The sequence below is a fragment of the Zeus faber genome (genome assembly GCF_960531495.2).
Source record: "Zeus faber genome assembly, chromosome: 2".
Taxonomy (NCBI): Eukaryota; Metazoa; Chordata; class Actinopteri; order Zeiformes; family Zeidae; genus Zeus; species Zeus faber.
The window spans coordinates 10,902,311-10,918,766 of record NC_137189.1 but is presented as its reverse complement, the minus strand read 5'-3'; the positions used below and the strand labels follow the sequence as shown (position 1 = coordinate 10,918,766).

The following is a 16,456-nucleotide window of genomic DNA, read 5'->3' as shown; positions in this document are numbered from 1 at the left end:
TACAAACCTCAATTCTATCACTTAAACTCTCAGCTCATTTTATCTTGCAGTCATTTATTCAGTCTACCAAGTGAAGAGATTTGCTTGGGAAGCGTAAACCAGAAAGTATAAAGCCAGTCTCCCCCTGGGGGTGACAAAATGCCATTGCAACTCCAACATTTGAAATATGTCCATATAACTTCAAATTCAACTTGAAAACCTAAGACTTTGCTCGATGTCTGGTCCCCGAATACAGAGGTGTTTTGAGAGTGTATGAAGCCAATGAATGAGGCCGCAGAATTGTAATAATGTAGTTAAGAATAAATAAAAGTCAGAAAGCTTCTCAGTATGCTTTACAGTGGTCATATATTTTATATTTACATTTTTAAGAACAGTGAATAAAAATGCTTTCATTTTTTTTGAGCGTTGTAGGGTTGTGGTCTCTAGGACGGCGATTTATTTTTACCGTTTTTATATCAAGGTACTCTTCAATCTGATAGGCGTTAGGCCACTGATCCTACCTGTTGAGATCTTGTCTCTGGGACCCCAAACTGAGTCTATTTTTATTGTTAGATTTAGTCCGAACCTCCATATCTATCTATATTATAGTTAGGGAGATAACAGTGAAATTATGATCAAACATTTATTATATATTATACATTATTGATGCTGTAGATAGACAGCACTGCCAGATATATTCAGACTCTGTGGGGGATGTGGAGGTTAATCCATAATACATACATTAAAGTCAAAGCGCTCTGGGTCATCAGGTCACCTCCTCCCTGTCCTATCATGATCTTCAGACAGTGCCGTGGTGTTTGGATGCATCTAAGGAGTTGCAGAATATCAGTTAAATTATTCATCATGCAAAAGCAAAAGTGTTGTAGTGCACAAGTATACTGCACAGTCAGTGCACTGACAGAAGCAGTGCACAGCGAGCAGGCAGAACATTAGAATACTAACGAAAGTATGAACTGTTTAACAGCATAAGATCAATTAAGATAAATCATTAAATCATTTTGAGATATGGATATTTGGTATATCTCAATATATAAAATACACAAATATGCCAAATATATTTTTTAATGTTTTTTTTATGGAGGCTGTTGGAACTTATGGTTGTTTATGAGCTTATATGCTTTATATACCCATTGTCAACCTTTCCTTGTACTGCATATGGTGTCTAATAGATGGGAGTGTATCATGCCATGCATGCACACACTTGGAATGTGTCAACGCAAAAATAAGTGACACTAACAATATGTTTGTTCCTGCATTTTATTATTTTGTATTACTCATGCATGTGGTTGTCTTTTTTGTCAGTGAGCATTCGTATAACTGGGAAATTAAATTATTGAAAGAAAATTATTTTGTTTTTCATATTCATATTCAAGAGGGGGGGCTGCTGTCCTTGCAGGTACTGGAGGTGGGCGTGGCAGAGGCTCATCAGCAACACTGGACCCTCTTAAAAACCCTCTTGGAGCTTAGTTTCTCTCTGTCTTCTCTCCCTCAGACCCATTTGCTTTTGGTTGATGTTTGGTTTGTGTTGCTGCACCGTACAACATTACACACTTCTCCACTCACGCACCCACTTACACTGCTGAGCCGACTGATTACACATGCCGCCATAAGTGTTTTTCTCTTGTGTTAATTATTTTTAATAAATAATTTGCTAATTGAATTGGGTTGTGTGCATCCCCCTCTTTGCGGGGGCAGTTGTGACAGAAGTAAATCACTGCACTCAAAGAACTGGATATTTCTCTCCTCTGGGGGAAACAGTGCCAAATGGGAATGGAGTTTACACAGGAAACAATATCCAGTCCAGTGGTTCAACGTGGGGTCTGGGGACCCCTTGGGGTCCTTCAAGAGGTTCCAGGGGGTCCCCAGCAAAATGATTTGTAGTTTCTCTTCACCATTATTTCATTTGATACAAGATATTAGCACCATCTACAATAATGACTACTGACTACTGTGTTCTTAGTTTCAATGTTATCTCCCTAACTAGAGTTTAGAAAGGTATTGAGTTTGGATTCCATCATATCAAACAATAAAAAAAATCTTCTCAGATTGGGGCCCCAGAGAATAAAATCACATCAAATGGGTTCCACGGCTTGATGTGTATCAAACTGAGGGTCCTTGAAATGGAAAATACAAATGCAAAACCTTTGGATGATGCTTTTGAATATCCCTGATTGGAATGGTGAACTACAGGCCAAATGCATTCCAGCTTGCAGATGGGCATAAATCAGCATTTACCAATATATATTTATCAGAGGCCCATTGACTGCACAGCCACAAACGTTTCCACCCAGGCACTAAAGGAGACAGTACAGACTGCACATTGTTTTGGATTGAAATACGAGGGGTGTGTGTTACATAAAAACTGGCAGAAATGGAAGGGCTGCCAGTCACTGTCAGCAAACACTCTAACCTGACTTCTGCCCCCCGCCCACTCACCCTTTTATCAAATCTGCACTACACTACTTTGAGGGGCAACAAATCTAACATAATTTTTTTTTTTTTTTTTTTTTTGGAAAACACGCAATTCCAACCTCAATATTTGCAATTGTCAGTTTGCACTTTTGAGTGCATGAGGAAAACCCACAGCTTGACCCCACAGGTTGCTGCTGCTCAGATCAAACTCCAGCAGAGCAGATAGTCTGGAAGACACAGAAAGCTGCCCGAGTTTGTCTGAAAAGCAGGAGGAATACAGCTTTAAGGGCATTCAGTCTGGTACATTTTTGATTGATTAAAAAAAAAAAAAAAAAACATGTCTGAGAATATTTACCTACTCCGATTAGCACTTCACAATCTGAGTGTCAATGTTGTTGAAATACAGACCCAATTAGACTCTTCCACACTCAAAACGCTGCCGTCAGATGGAAAAAAGCTTTCAACAGAAAATCATAATTTTTCAATGGGCTCCTCCCCCCCAAGAAAAGGACCAGTAGATGTTTTGATTCTCAATGCCATTGACAGTGAATCATCCATTTTCACATTGTTTCTTATCCTTCGATCACCATATTAACCAATGTAATACTTGCAAAAATACTTGGAGGTTTGCTGACCTGTTGTGTTCGGTCTGTAGTTATAACTGAGCAGGGCTCCTATAGGAAATAACTGAAGAAATGTAGAGATGACCAATATCAATAATAGATGATAAAACCATTTAGAATAGGGTTGGACAATTGCTTGGCCTTGTGATTTTTGACAACTGGGACCTAGTTGTGATTTGGATTTGCACTTTTTCTATCTTGTACTTACTAAACCACGCCACAAGCCGAAACAAAGAAAACAGAAAGTTAACACAATCTATTTATTTTGGTGAAAAAAAAGTATACACAAAGAAAATGTAGCTGACACATGATTAAAATGGATGTCGCCGTGTAAACCTCAGGTCAAACCAGAGGCACCACACGTGTTTGCAAACAATTCAACATGATTTTTTCATTTTCCAGTCCCTCAACTGTTGCGTTATACATTTCAAATGTCCAACTAAAAAGTTCCAGGTCATATACTGTAACTCAATACCTATTTTATACACGGAATTAAGGACCTGCCCTTTAAAATCATTTGGTACACAGGTTGCGTAAATAAATGTTTTCACCGACGGATGATTTCTCGCTGTTGAGAAAGTTAATGTATGATTTTTAGAGATGTTGTGGCCCAGGATCCTCTCCTGGATTCATGGACTTTGATTCATTCGACTTTCTTTCCATGAGCTGGAAAAGATACAAAACGGCACTTTTTGTTTAAACATTGTATCAAAATATAAGAAAGAAAGAAATAAAAAAATTTCAACATGACATCCTGATTTTCATAGTTGACGATGACTAAAGGTATGTTTATGTACAGTGTATGTGTGTGTGTCCCTAGGCGACAGACATGGGCGTGTGCGTGTGCTGTGTGGAGGGGGAGGAGGCGGAGGAGGAAGGGAGGGAGGACGGGGGAGGAGCGGAGGAGGACGGGGCGGCGGGCGTAGGGGCGGAGGAGGACGTCTCGATCTTGCTGCTGTGCGTGATGAAGCGGAGGCGGAGCTTCATGGCCTGACGCAGCATCATGATGATCTTCTCCACCTGGACGCAGAGAGAACACGGCGTCATAGAACAGCGTCAACATTTAATTTATAGACGGAAAATGTAGTGGAGGTATGCTACGTGTCAAGTGTGTATATATTGTGTGTATATTTACTCCATTATCTTTTGCACTATTATCTTACTCACTATCAATAATTTTGATTCTGTTTCATATATCTGTTTATTTTATGCATACGTTATTTTCGGGCCGGCTCGGCTCTTCCTATAGGCAAGAAAGCTACCATCCCGGGGAGGGTGAGGGCCACGGAGATGTAGTGATTGGGGAGATTTTTAGCGCCTGTCTCGTCTCCGGCGACACACGTACAAGCGATGGGGTGCCCGCAATCAGAACATTGTTTTTTTTCATTTTAGATGGAAGTTATTTTATTTTACGTCTCCGTACGGAACGAAACCATACGTAACGGGGAAACTTTCTCTGAGACTCTCGCCCCAATCACCCCCTCTCCATGCGCTATGCGCAGAATAATCTTAATGAGTCTACGACTTGTGCCCCGTCCCCACACTGTTTTTTAAATTGCTTTATTTGGACTCGGCTCTCTGTCATCGTGGCGCACGGAGAGCCGTGTTGGCGTTTGTGTCCGGACGATTCACACAAATATATTTATTATTCCCCTTATTTATAATTCCCCACTGAAATGTTATCCCTGCGCAAGCTTCCATCCTGTTATTGTAATGCACACTGACTGGGGACAAAAAAACAAAGAAATAAATAAACACCACTGCTTGATTAGAAGAACCTCAGTCGACTGACAGTTTCCCGGCTGATGATTCGACTTCCAGGGAGCAGCCCTGGTCTCCACTCTACCTGCTCCTTGACGCTGTCCCCGGTGTACATGTATTTGATGTGATAGAGGAAGTCACAGATTGGGTCCATGTAGTAGAGGTGTTGGCTGTGCTGGTCCACCGACTGCAGCATCTCATAGAAGGCCACGCCGATCTGGAGAAGAACACATCCAAACATCACAGTATTACAGGGGACATATCATGCTCCTTCCCAACAAGGTCATATACAATTGTGGTCAAAGGTTTACATCCACTTAAAATAGTAAAGAATAAAGAACATGTATGTCATGACAGTCTTGAGTTTCCAATGATTTCTACAACTCTTATTTTTCTGTGATTTTTTTTTTTCTGTGAATGATTGGAGCACATACTTTTTTGTCACAAAAAACATTCATGAATTTTGGTTCTTTTATGAATTTATTATGGGTCTTCTGAAAATGTGACCAAATCTGCTGGATCAAAAATACACATACAGCAATGCTAATGCTCGGTTACATGTCCCTTGGCCATTTCCACCTCAATTAGGTGCTTCTGGTAGCCATCCACAAGCTTCTGGTTCCATCTTTGACCACTCCTCTTGACAGAATTGGTGCAGTTCACTCCAGAAAGCCTTTTCTTGGTCCATGTGATCAGCAGCAAACTTCAGTCGAGCCTTAAGGTGCCACTTCTGGAGCGGGCTTCCTTCTTGCACGGCCTCTTAGCCCATGGCGATGCAAAACACGATTGACACCTGTGTTCCATCAGCTTCTATTTCCTCGCAGACCTGCTTTTTGGTGCTTCTTGGTTGACTCTTGACAAATTTTCTCTCAGCAGCAGGTGATAGCTTGCGGTTTCTTCCCAACCCTGGCAGTGACACAACCATGCACTTTTTACTTACAAACAATTGTTTGCACAGTTGATCTTGGGACCTATGGCTGCTTTGAAATGGCTCCAAGTGACTTTCCTGACTTGTTCAAGTCAATGATCTGCTTTTTCAGATCGGTGCTGAGCTCCTTAGACTTTCCCATTGTTGTGTTTGAGTCTCATGAGTGGATGAAACAAGCCCAATTCAAATGGGCTCAGAGAAGTAACTAGTTGTAGTCAATCGTTGTCACTCACAAGAAGTTAATAGGCCATGACACAAGGCAAATTTGATTGACACAACTTTCTACATCACCAAAATTGATCATTCAAGCTTCTGATTGTATATTTTTACCTGTATATGGGGACACTTTCTCCGCCACTCTCTTCCCCCCACCCGTCAACAGCTGGCCTAGAGTGGCAAAATGGCTAGAGCTGGCTCCTGCGTGGGTGGAGTTGCTTAGATGGAGTGCAGTTCTAATTCTACCCGAGCCCCACTTGAGGTAGGAAGGAGCTGCAAAACTGAATGGGATGTTTCACCACTTGTTTTCTAAAACAGACAGCTCACAAAAAACTGACTGGGTTATCTTATTTCACAGTTTGTGGGTTAGTAGTCCCATCAGAGACCCAAATCTATGTGCACAAGCACTGAAAGTGAGTTTACCATAATAGGTCCCTATATATCCTATAAGAGCAGTAGCAAAAATAGAATATAATCTACCAGAGTGGTTCCCAATCCATTCTGAGTCACGGCCTACTTGAAAAATGACCATAAGTAACAGTGAGATTTGTGGACCCTGAGTCAGAAAAAGTTGGATGACGGGCGCGCTCTCATTACTTTATCACAGACGTGATGCATTTTAAACGTTTTAAAGAGAAATGCAATTCAGTGAGCTTTTTTAAACCATTTTAAAAAAGAAAACAAAGTGAGATTTTGAAAAAAAAAAAGTGTGTGTGCGTACCTCCAACATGCATCGCGTCCTCTCCTGTTGGAAGCGCTGGAGGAACGGGCCCACCAGGTGGTAGACGTAGAGCAGCTGGAACTCTGTCTGGACGATGGGCTTCAACGTCTCCGACAGGAACCTACAAACACACACACACATTCATAGAAATTTAGTCCACTGCTCTGTTTCAAAGGTGTATATTTACAACATGTATGTGTGCATTGTGTGTGTTGGCCTGCTGACTTGGGGATCAGGGAGAGCTGTCCGATAGAGGAATGATGCCAGACGGCGTGCGCCAGCGCCAGCACGTAGCTGCAGTTCATCTCGCTGTAGCTCTGGTGGCAGGCAGTGAAGTCCAGCAGGGCGAAGGGGCAGCCCGCCCACTCGGTCTCCGATGTCAGAGTGGGAGAACCGATCACAGAGACAATGCGGTCGTGGAGAACAATCCAGTAGGGCTCCTGGATGAGAAGACAGGTACAGTAAGCCCAGTGAACCAAGTAAACAACTATGAATCCACTGTAGTGCAGAGCAGGTTTTTCTGAAGCAAGTTGTATGTAGCAATTTCTTTTGTATTGTTTTGTTTCACATTTATTTTGTATATATTGTTTCACAAAAGATATAAAGTCAAATTGTATTCCTGCTGTGAGAATTTGGTTTAGAATGGAATGAGGTTTTAGACGGATTAAGACAGACTCCAAACAATACGTTTTTCTTTAAAAAAAAAAGGCAAATAATTCATAATTATGTATATTTTTTTGGGGGGGTGAGGGGTCCTCACTCGAAGCACCGAGCAAGGTGGTCTTGCCCTAAAAGGTTTGGGAAGCCCTGATGTAGAGGATGGTGACAATCGTATGTGTTAATGTGATCATTTATGTCTAATGGAAGTGCAACGATCACCAGGTTAATTAATTGACTATGTTCCTATTTCTAAGGAACCATCTTGTGTGTGAGTGAGTCTCACAGGCAAAGCAGTGATGACCAGGCCGATGGCGTTCATCCAGGCAATGATGTTCTCTCTGGGAACCAGGGGCTGGCTGTGATGGAGGAAGATCACACACTGTGATGTATATTACTTCTGGGCATTTTTACATTCATGTTGGCCTGCAATGCATATGCATCAAACTCAATATCATCAGAAAACAAGTATATGGCTCCAACAAATGATCAACAAACATGTTGCTCCCAAAGAAAAATCTTCCTATCAACAATTCAAGAGCAAATCAGACTAAAATGATGGCTTTGTGTAGTGTCCTACCTCTTCAGCACCACGTTGAGCAGCGCGTTGCCCACATCTTTTCCTGGAACGGCCAGAGCCATCAGCTCCACGCAGGTGACGTGCAGGGCATGGGCTGCAGGGTTGGGGAACTCGTTGAACCGCCAATCACAATTGGGGAAGGGTCCGGGGGATTTTCCGGCCATGGGTGGGAAGTGTCAAGGAGGACGTGGAAGCAAGTGTCACTCAAGAAGTCCCCTCCCCCCCACACACACAACTAACAGACCAATCAACCAATGGGGTAGGAATAATAAAGGATATTGTCGACAAGGCGTCCAATCAGCTTGCAGTAGTAGGTGTCATCAGGGATCCACACGTTGTCCTCTCTGGCGTTCATACCACATTTAATGTAGGTTTCACTGAGACACCACCCCGGGGTGCGGTTGTCCTAGAAAAGAGAGTATACAATTAATAACCATAATAATAATAATCAAAATAGTAAGCGCAAATAGTACCATTATCTCTTTATCCAATTATAGTTCACACAACACACTTTCTCCTACAAATCAGTTAGCAAAAACACCCAGTATTTAAATTCTTAAAGACAGTTTTTTCCTCTAATGTTGTTCTCCATCCATCCTCCATCCCACCTTCAGTGAAGACATGATGGCGTGGACCAGCTTCCTCTTCAGGTTGGTTCTCTCCCGAAGGTGGCGTTCGTAGTAGTGCAGTGTGTTGTACAGGTAAGTCACCGGGCGGTCTGCACGTGCATAGCAAGCGAGTTAAAGAGATAGACCAAGGCATGGGAGGGTGGTGGGAAGGAGAGGGAGGGGCACACACACACACACACACACACACACACACACACACACACACACACACACACACACACACACACACACACACACACACACACACACACACACACAAATCAATCTCCATTCCTCTCACCATGGAACTTGTACAGTCCTCCCAGATGGTCTAGTAGGGTTTCCAGGGACTTGGAGACGGGGAGCAGCTCCAGGAAGCGGTGGATGACGATGTCGAAGACGGGCAGGAAGCGTAAGCACACGTTGCCAAAGTAGATGGGAAGGTACTGAGGCTGCAGCTGCATGGGCGGGTTGACCTGGTCGGCCAGACCCTCAAAGTACAACTTCTCTGGGTATTTCTTTGAAGGGAATGAATACAAAAGGTTTGTTTTAAGTTATTTCAAGTGAAGTATGCAAGTCTATTTTGGTATGAAAAAAAAAAAACCCCAATACAAAACCAAGAGTCTTATCAAACATGATATGATAGTAAAGAAGCTTTGAGAAGCTCTGATTTTCGTGTTATTTTGTCAAATGGGGGAAACACATTATACTGTATGTCAAACGTATGTACTGTATGTTCTTTTCACTCAGTACTCTAAAGTCTACCCAGAAAGAAAAGAAAATAGAAAATTTATAAAATGAAGATATATGTAGCAGACAGTGCCGCCAATGAATACCGGACTCTGTTCTAATATCAGGGATTAACCCATCTCATATTTGCAAGGATAAGAAATCTATGAATAACTATGGATTGCACATGTCCCGATCTTGACCTGATAAAAGGTCTCCTATAGCCTTTTCTCCTCTCCTCCTGTGATGACTGTGCTGCGACACTTTCACTTTCAGTATTGTAGCGTCCGACTAAGTATTGATAACACGCTTGGCATTTTACAAAAGTTGTTCATTTGATTACATCGGCGCTGATACGTGAAAATTAACTAAACGGAAAGAGTATCGTTTCGGAACGAAGAAGGACCCGCTGCGGGGCTTCCAGCAGCTGTACGACATAGCGTACGCTCCTCAGCAAGTTGAACCGACAGAATAATCCTTCTGCTATGCATGTGATCAAAGTTGGTGTATGATCGATATTAAACCTTTAGATTTGAATTTTATTTAATCACCTGGTCCCATTATTATATCTATAATCACACACTCTCTCCATTGCTGCCAATCAGCGATTACCTTATTTTCCTTTTAATGCTTTCCCTATCTGTTTGTCTTGATTTTTTATTATTTCCCCATCATTGCCCCATAGCCTGCATTAGGGATACACGACTAAAGAGGGTTCGATATTGTTGTTGTCAGGATACATTTTTGAAATTTTAATAAGCAGGCCTTCTTACATGATCTTTCTCTTAGTGACATTTCATATACATTAGAATTCCCAGACGTTGATTGGGCACTGTATAATTTTATAAAGGCCTTCAACTAAGTAACAAACATGCCCCGTTTAAAGAGCAAAGAATTAAAGATAGGCATAGTCATCATCTTTTTTCCAATGAAATGATAAGGCTTAGGTCCTAGAGATCTAGAGACCCTTCCCACTGGCTTGCTTATATGCACTTAAGAAATAAATTTACATCGTCAGTGAGGAAAGCTAAATCTGATTATTATTTAAATACCATCTTTAGTTGTTCTGCAGCTGGCTACCTTTTGGAAAATTGGAGCACGGGATCTAGTAAATCTATGAGTAATCCAGAAATGGATGTCTCTGTATATACTGTAAGTCCTGTCCCTCAGTTTGCCCTCTATCTTCTCACTCCTAATGTAGTTACTGGAGCACTTCTTGCCATTGACTCCAAGAAAGCAACTGGAGAAGACAGTCTGGACCCTTTCTTTCTCCAGCTCTGTGCCTTGATGCTTTCAACGAAGAAAGATAATTGTTAAAACTGTATTTCTTTCTGTCCTGGATTATGGTAATGAAATATATATAGACATGCTGCTATTACCACCATGAGCCCTTAGATGCTGGGGGGTGAAGTGAAATGTGCAAGTGAAATGTGCCTCCGCAGACTCTGCCGTGCGCGCACGACGCAGTCACTTACACTTTTGTAGTGTCTGATTATTATTAGTATTGATAACACGCTTACTGTTTTACAAATAAGAGGTTTTTTTTATTTGATGAATGTTGGTGCTGATTCATGAAAATTAACTAAATGGGTTTTATTTCTATGAAAAAAATAAATAAAAGAGCAAAACTACGGTAAACACCGTGTAACACCGGTAACCGAGGCAACCCTACTCGGCAGTGAAAATGAGGGTTCACCCTCAATGTATCCCCGAGAACTAAATAAAAGTGAAATTTAATAAAAAATTAAATAAGCTATGAGCATTGATATCTCTGATCTCCCACCTTGTGGTAGCTCATATGCTTGCTGTGCCAGTCGCTCTGCAGCCAGTGTTCGGGGGCGTTCTCCTTGACAAAGTCGTTGACTCGGTTCCTGAAGTCGTTGGGCTTCAGAAGCAGCAGCTGGATGATGAAGTAGCAGACCTGTGCCTCGTTCCCCTCGTGGCTTCGCATCGCCTGGAGGAGGGAGGAGGACGACAAGATGAGAATTAAGGAGATAATTCCCTCTCTTATTTTTTTTTCTTTTTGTATAGTTTTATGTAAAGGACAGTGCAATGCATTCTGATGTATGAAATGTGCTGCATATATAAAGTTCAATTGATAACATGTATGTGTGACCGTCCTCACCAGACAGAGAATCAGCCTGTCTAAGGTGACGATGTTGTACTTCCAGACCATGTCGTTCAGGATCTCGATGCACTTGTTGAGCTGCTGCCCGCCGGCAGATGTTGAGAACTCGTAGACCAAGAAGTCTGCAAACGTGCGCACGTGGGCCACCAGTGCACGAGCCCCGATACGCTCCAATACCCTGGCAACCAAAATAACGGACACAGACATTACAGAAACAAATGAAACCATCAAAGTAAATTCATACATCGAGATCTTTTCTCGATGGAGGAAGTGTCTTGTTAAGAACTGTGTATGAAATAATACTGCTGTAATGTGAATGTTCACAGTGTGTTTGCGAAATATTAGTGTATGCCCTGTAGTTTAAGAAACCTGAAGCCAATCTGGTTGATGTGGTCGGTCTCCAGCAGCATTTTCCAGAGCAGACACAGGAAGAGCGGTGGCGAGCCCTGCATGGAGAAGTGGGTGATGATGTCGTTTTCATTGGACATGGACTTCCACTTCCTGTACTCCTCTTCCACATTCTTTTTCAGGTTGAACCGGGATTCCTGGGGGACATTGTTCTGCTTGAAGAACGCCTGGTTGGAAAGAGAGAGAGTGACAGAAAAAGAGGCGGAACGCAGGATAAATATGGAGAGGGAGAATGGCAAGTGTGAGAAATTTGTAGCTTTAATGGAGTGTGTGTGTGTGTGTGTGTGTGTGTACCTGCAGAGGAGCAGGGAAGCAGGACAGTGTGTGCGAGGCCCAGTTGTGTGGTGTGAAGGTCATGATGGTCTGCAGGATGTCTTTACACCAAGTGCCCTGGATTGAGTCAGAGCCCGTGAAGAAATCTGGAGGGAGCGAGCGAGAGGGTGAGAGAGAGAGAGAGGGAGAGAGAGAGGGAGACAATAGACCACAAACGAGAAAGAAATTAATACATTGGGGGAAAAAAGGGAAGAAAAAAGATCACAGGAGATATAAATAAATAAATGTGGAAAGAGAGAGAAAAAAAGAAAAACCAAGACGATAAATAAATAAATAAATAAATAAAACGGGTCAAGAAATAAAAATAAACAAATAAATAAACAATTGAAGAAAGAAAGAAACAGGGAAAAAATAAGCAAAGAAACGAAATCAAAAAATGAAAAGAATATGGATGGAAGCTGGAAAGAGAGAAAGGTAATGAGAAAAGAGGAGTGAGTTAGTTCCCTAGTTAGCCAGTTAGCTCTCTACCTGTGACATGCGTGGCTCTGGCCAGGGTGAGGATCAGCGCTCGGTTCAGCTCCTCCGACTCGGCCGACAGAACTGTCTTTGGGTCGTTAAGGAATCGAGTGAACTGCGGCTGCACCTCTGAGCTGCCCAGCGCTGTGATCAGCCGCAACGCCGTGCTCTCAACACTACAGGGCGAGAGGGAGCAGGCAGAAAGACAAAGATACATTTTTAAGACTTTTTAAGGGTCTGTGGGAACCATGCACCATAAATGTTGACGTGTTTGTGTCTCCAGTACCAAAGGTGCAGCTGGTTCTGGTTGGTCTGCGGTACGGCGGCCAGGCTGTGTAGGTGGCTCAACAGCTGCACTCTGTAGTGCGGCTGGATGTGGTGCATCCTGTAGCTAAACATCTCCAGCAGCGTGTGTAGGATCCCCCAGGCGTGCGACTTGAACACATTGGGGAGCAGTTGGCCTGGAAAGAAAGAGGGACAATGAATGTAGTCTAATGTCAAAAAAACATCAGATAGCACTCAATACATAGACAAAGATCAATTTCATCTATTAGTTCTGTTCATGTCTGAAAAAGGGTTAATATGTTCAATAGCATTTTAATATTTCAGCTATGTGTAACTTTTGGTTCACTGCAAAAGCAGCTAAATATTGAGAGGCAGCCCATCATAAATAAGGTGAAAGATTTAATCATGTAATGGTTTGGCACCAATAATGTGCAGCAATGATTAAAAACAAGTTTATTTATACTGCACCCTATTGAAGGGAGTGGACACACAATGATTTTGAATGTTGATATAAAAAAGACAACAAATTGAACAAATAAAAATCTAAATAAGAAAAAAACTATAATAAAAAATATTTAGGAAGAAAAAGGCAAAATATATATGAAATGTAATATTCAACAAGAGTGTCCGGAGTGATCTGTGACAGAAGGGTTCCAGCAAGAGTGAAGGGGACGGTCTACAGGATGGTAGTGAGACCAGCTATGTTGTACGGTTTAGAGGCGGTGGCACTGACACAAAGGCAGGTGGCTGAACTGGAGGTGGCAGAGTTGAGGATGTTGAGATTTTCATTGGGAGTGACAAGGATGGACAGGATTAAGAATGAGTACATTAGAGGGACAGCTCAGGTTGGACAGTTTGGTGGAAAAGTGAGAGAGGCCAGATTGAGATGGTTTGGACACGTGTGTAGGAGAGATGAGAGTTACATTGGGAGAAGGATGCTGAGGATGGAGCTGCCAGGCAAGAGGAAAAGAGGAAGGCCAAAGAGAAGCTTTATGGATGTGGTGAGGGAGGACATGCAGGCGGCTGGTGTAAGGGAGGAAGATGCACAGAACAGAAGGTATTGGAGGCAGATGATCCGCTGTGGCGACCCCTAACGGGAGCAGTCGAAGGGAGAGGAAGAAGAATATGCAACAATCTTCCAATCTTGTCCAATTATATTATGCTACTTAATTTGTCCAAAGAGGGGGACTAGTGAAGCACTAACTTATCTTATCTATATGACACTTATCTTATCTAATAAAATGGGAAAGTTAATACATTACTATTATATTGGAAATGCATTCATGGCACAATCATGGAAGCATATTTCGGTATTCATGTGTTATTTAGGGAGCGACTCACTGATGAAGCCTTTGATGCCCAGAGACTCGATCTCCATGTAGACCAGCAGCCTGCTGTAGGTCTCAACCAGGGCGGGGGCCAGGGCCACGCTGGACTTGGCGTGCGCCAACTTTATGACCCGGGTCGCGATGCTGTGGATCAGACTGGACACAGACCGACAGGCTGGGGGGTTAAGTTGGGGGTGCGGATGTTTTTGGTGTTTTTTATTTATTTATTTGTTTATTTATATTCCACTAATCTCTCATACTGCCTCTATCTCCCCTCCTCCTACCTCATCTTGGCGTGCACAGTGAGAGAGTCCAGCAAGTTCATGGGCAGCGGGGTGATGGATCCGGAGGCCACGCAATTGGTGCCGGGCAGGTTGATCCTCATGGTGCCGTTTCCGTAGATGGTCTCCACCAGGACGCCCATGGGCAATGTGAAACACTCTGAGTTGGTGCTGTAGGCATTGCAGAGCAAGGCGATCTTGTAGTCCGACATGCCCAAGGTCTTGTTACGGAGCGACTGCTGGAGGAACCTGAGAGAGAGAGAGAAGAGGAGCAAGTAAACACAGAGAGCAACAGGGAGGGAGGAGGGGGTTGGTACAGCCTGTTTTATTGGGTTGATAGGTTGACAGCAGTGGCAAGTTTGCAATGCAACCATTACATTAGGCTTGGGTGATTGTGCAAAAATTCCAAACGGGGGGCAGTTTTCAGCAATCGGTGATTTTATCGGAAAGAGAGGGGGATGTGCCCGCTCACATAGAACAAATGCGGTCTCCCCGTTACAAAAGTGCAGGATTTATTATTTACGTAACGTTTTTTTATTTAAGTAACATATTAACACAAAAACATCCAGTTTTTACTAAATGAAGTCCCATAGCAACGGAAAGCAAGGGGGAGACGTGTGTGACGCGGCACGGGAAGGTGGGGATACACAGGTGTTTTTTGGAACGGGACAGGCCCTTAATTCAATTGTGTTTAAAAATGTTGTTTCATATATGTAGGAAACAAACAAAAATAAATAGATCTAAAATGAAAACACAGGCACGGGAGTCCTTGAACCAGCGCGTGCGCATGGTGCACCGCTGTCTGGAGGAGAAATAAAAAAAATTATCTGGGAGAGGTTTACGTTTTTCATTTTCCATACAAGTAAGAAACTAAGGAAACAAATAAATCTAAATCTCTCTCAATGAGATTATATTATATATATTTCTATATCATAATCACAAGATTTACATATACAGTGGGGAAGTGAGATCCGATCACAAGTGGTTACTCGATAGCTCTGAGTAGAGGGGGCAAGAGCCTCCACTCCCTCTCTCCCTCTCCACTCCAGTTTCTGATTACGGTAAACTAGCAGTTAGACCATTTCAAGGCTCAGATTTTTCCTGGCGGAAAAAAAAAATGAATAAAAAATAAATGAATAAAAAAATCGAAATTGATGGAGTTGATCGCCAATTGACTATTTAATCGTAAATCTGCCTAAGACTACTTCACATAATGTATGGGAGAGATTTCGGCAGTATCAGTCTTATTTATTCCACTGATAATCTCAGAAAGACATATTTTCCTAGACGGGTATTTGGGAGAAAGGTACGTACTCATGGTGCAGTTTTAGAGAGTGCGGGATGGGTATCTGCAGTTTGTTGTTGTCGTTTTGGGCCTTGCGGTTCAGGTGGATCCAGATGCAGGTCATGGCAAAGGAGTGAGTGGACTGGGGCTTGTTAATGTCAGGGACTGGAATGCACTGGAGAGAGAAATACAAGGATAGTAGACAGTATATTATATACTACCAGTGTGGTGCCTTAAGTCAATGATGTAAACGTACTATGAGCCTCTTTGTACATAAACAAACATAGACACACATACAAGAACGTTCATAGGTCTGGGTACCAAACTTTGTCTGACTGTTCCCAGTTTTAATTTTCATACATTTCATGTATGTAGATCAAACACCTTCATACCTCCTTTTCTGGATAGAGCAGGTCAAACAGCTTCATGACAGGCAGGAAGTCAGCCAAGGCATTCTTCTGGATGCTTCCGGATATAAACTGGAGCAAAACCCACATCAGGTGGTCCCTCCCTTTTATCAGGCCTCTTCCTGCAAGCTGGAGGTAGAAACACACACAGGCAGAAGACATTGAGAGGAGGACAAACACACAACTCTTTACAATCCAGTTGGAAATTATTAGGTTTTTAAGGTAGGCTAAGCTAACAAAGTTTTTAATTTTTAATTCAATTTCTTTTTCATCGCAAATAACACATTCATAGATACATACTACGCAATGC

At 42.5% G+C, this 16,456-nt stretch overlaps 1 protein-coding gene across 1 annotated transcript in view; it reads right to left on the bottom strand.

Moving 5' to 3' along the window:
* Nucleotides 1-3,288: 3,288 nt before the first annotated feature.
* The window catches only part of med23 (mediator complex subunit 23), a 28,346-nt gene continuing 15,178 nt past the window's right edge, over nucleotides 3,289-16,456 (bottom strand). The window contains exons 12-30 of the mRNA XM_080019039.1: nucleotides 16,132-16,275; nucleotides 15,769-15,914; nucleotides 14,458-14,703; nucleotides 14,187-14,329; nucleotides 12,847-13,021; nucleotides 12,573-12,736; nucleotides 12,066-12,190; nucleotides 11,733-11,938; nucleotides 11,361-11,541; nucleotides 11,019-11,189; nucleotides 8,808-9,024; nucleotides 8,507-8,616; nucleotides 8,185-8,304; nucleotides 7,899-8,071; nucleotides 7,605-7,677; nucleotides 6,887-7,101; nucleotides 6,662-6,782; nucleotides 4,882-5,013; nucleotides 3,289-4,055 (exon numbers count right to left, since the gene is read on the bottom strand). Coding sequence (XP_079875165.1) covers nucleotides 3,852-4,055; nucleotides 4,882-5,013; nucleotides 6,662-6,782; nucleotides 6,887-7,101; nucleotides 7,605-7,677; nucleotides 7,899-8,071; nucleotides 8,185-8,304; nucleotides 8,507-8,616; nucleotides 8,808-9,024; nucleotides 11,019-11,189; nucleotides 11,361-11,541; nucleotides 11,733-11,938; nucleotides 12,066-12,190; nucleotides 12,573-12,736; nucleotides 12,847-13,021; nucleotides 14,187-14,329; nucleotides 14,458-14,703; nucleotides 15,769-15,914; nucleotides 16,132-16,275 — 3,066 coding nt within the window. The 3' untranslated portion in view covers nucleotides 3,289-3,851. The remainder of the gene's footprint in view (nucleotides 4,056-4,881; nucleotides 5,014-6,661; nucleotides 6,783-6,886; nucleotides 7,102-7,604; nucleotides 7,678-7,898; nucleotides 8,072-8,184; nucleotides 8,305-8,506; nucleotides 8,617-8,807; nucleotides 9,025-11,018; nucleotides 11,190-11,360; nucleotides 11,542-11,732; nucleotides 11,939-12,065; nucleotides 12,191-12,572; nucleotides 12,737-12,846; nucleotides 13,022-14,186; nucleotides 14,330-14,457; nucleotides 14,704-15,768; nucleotides 15,915-16,131; nucleotides 16,276-16,456) is intronic.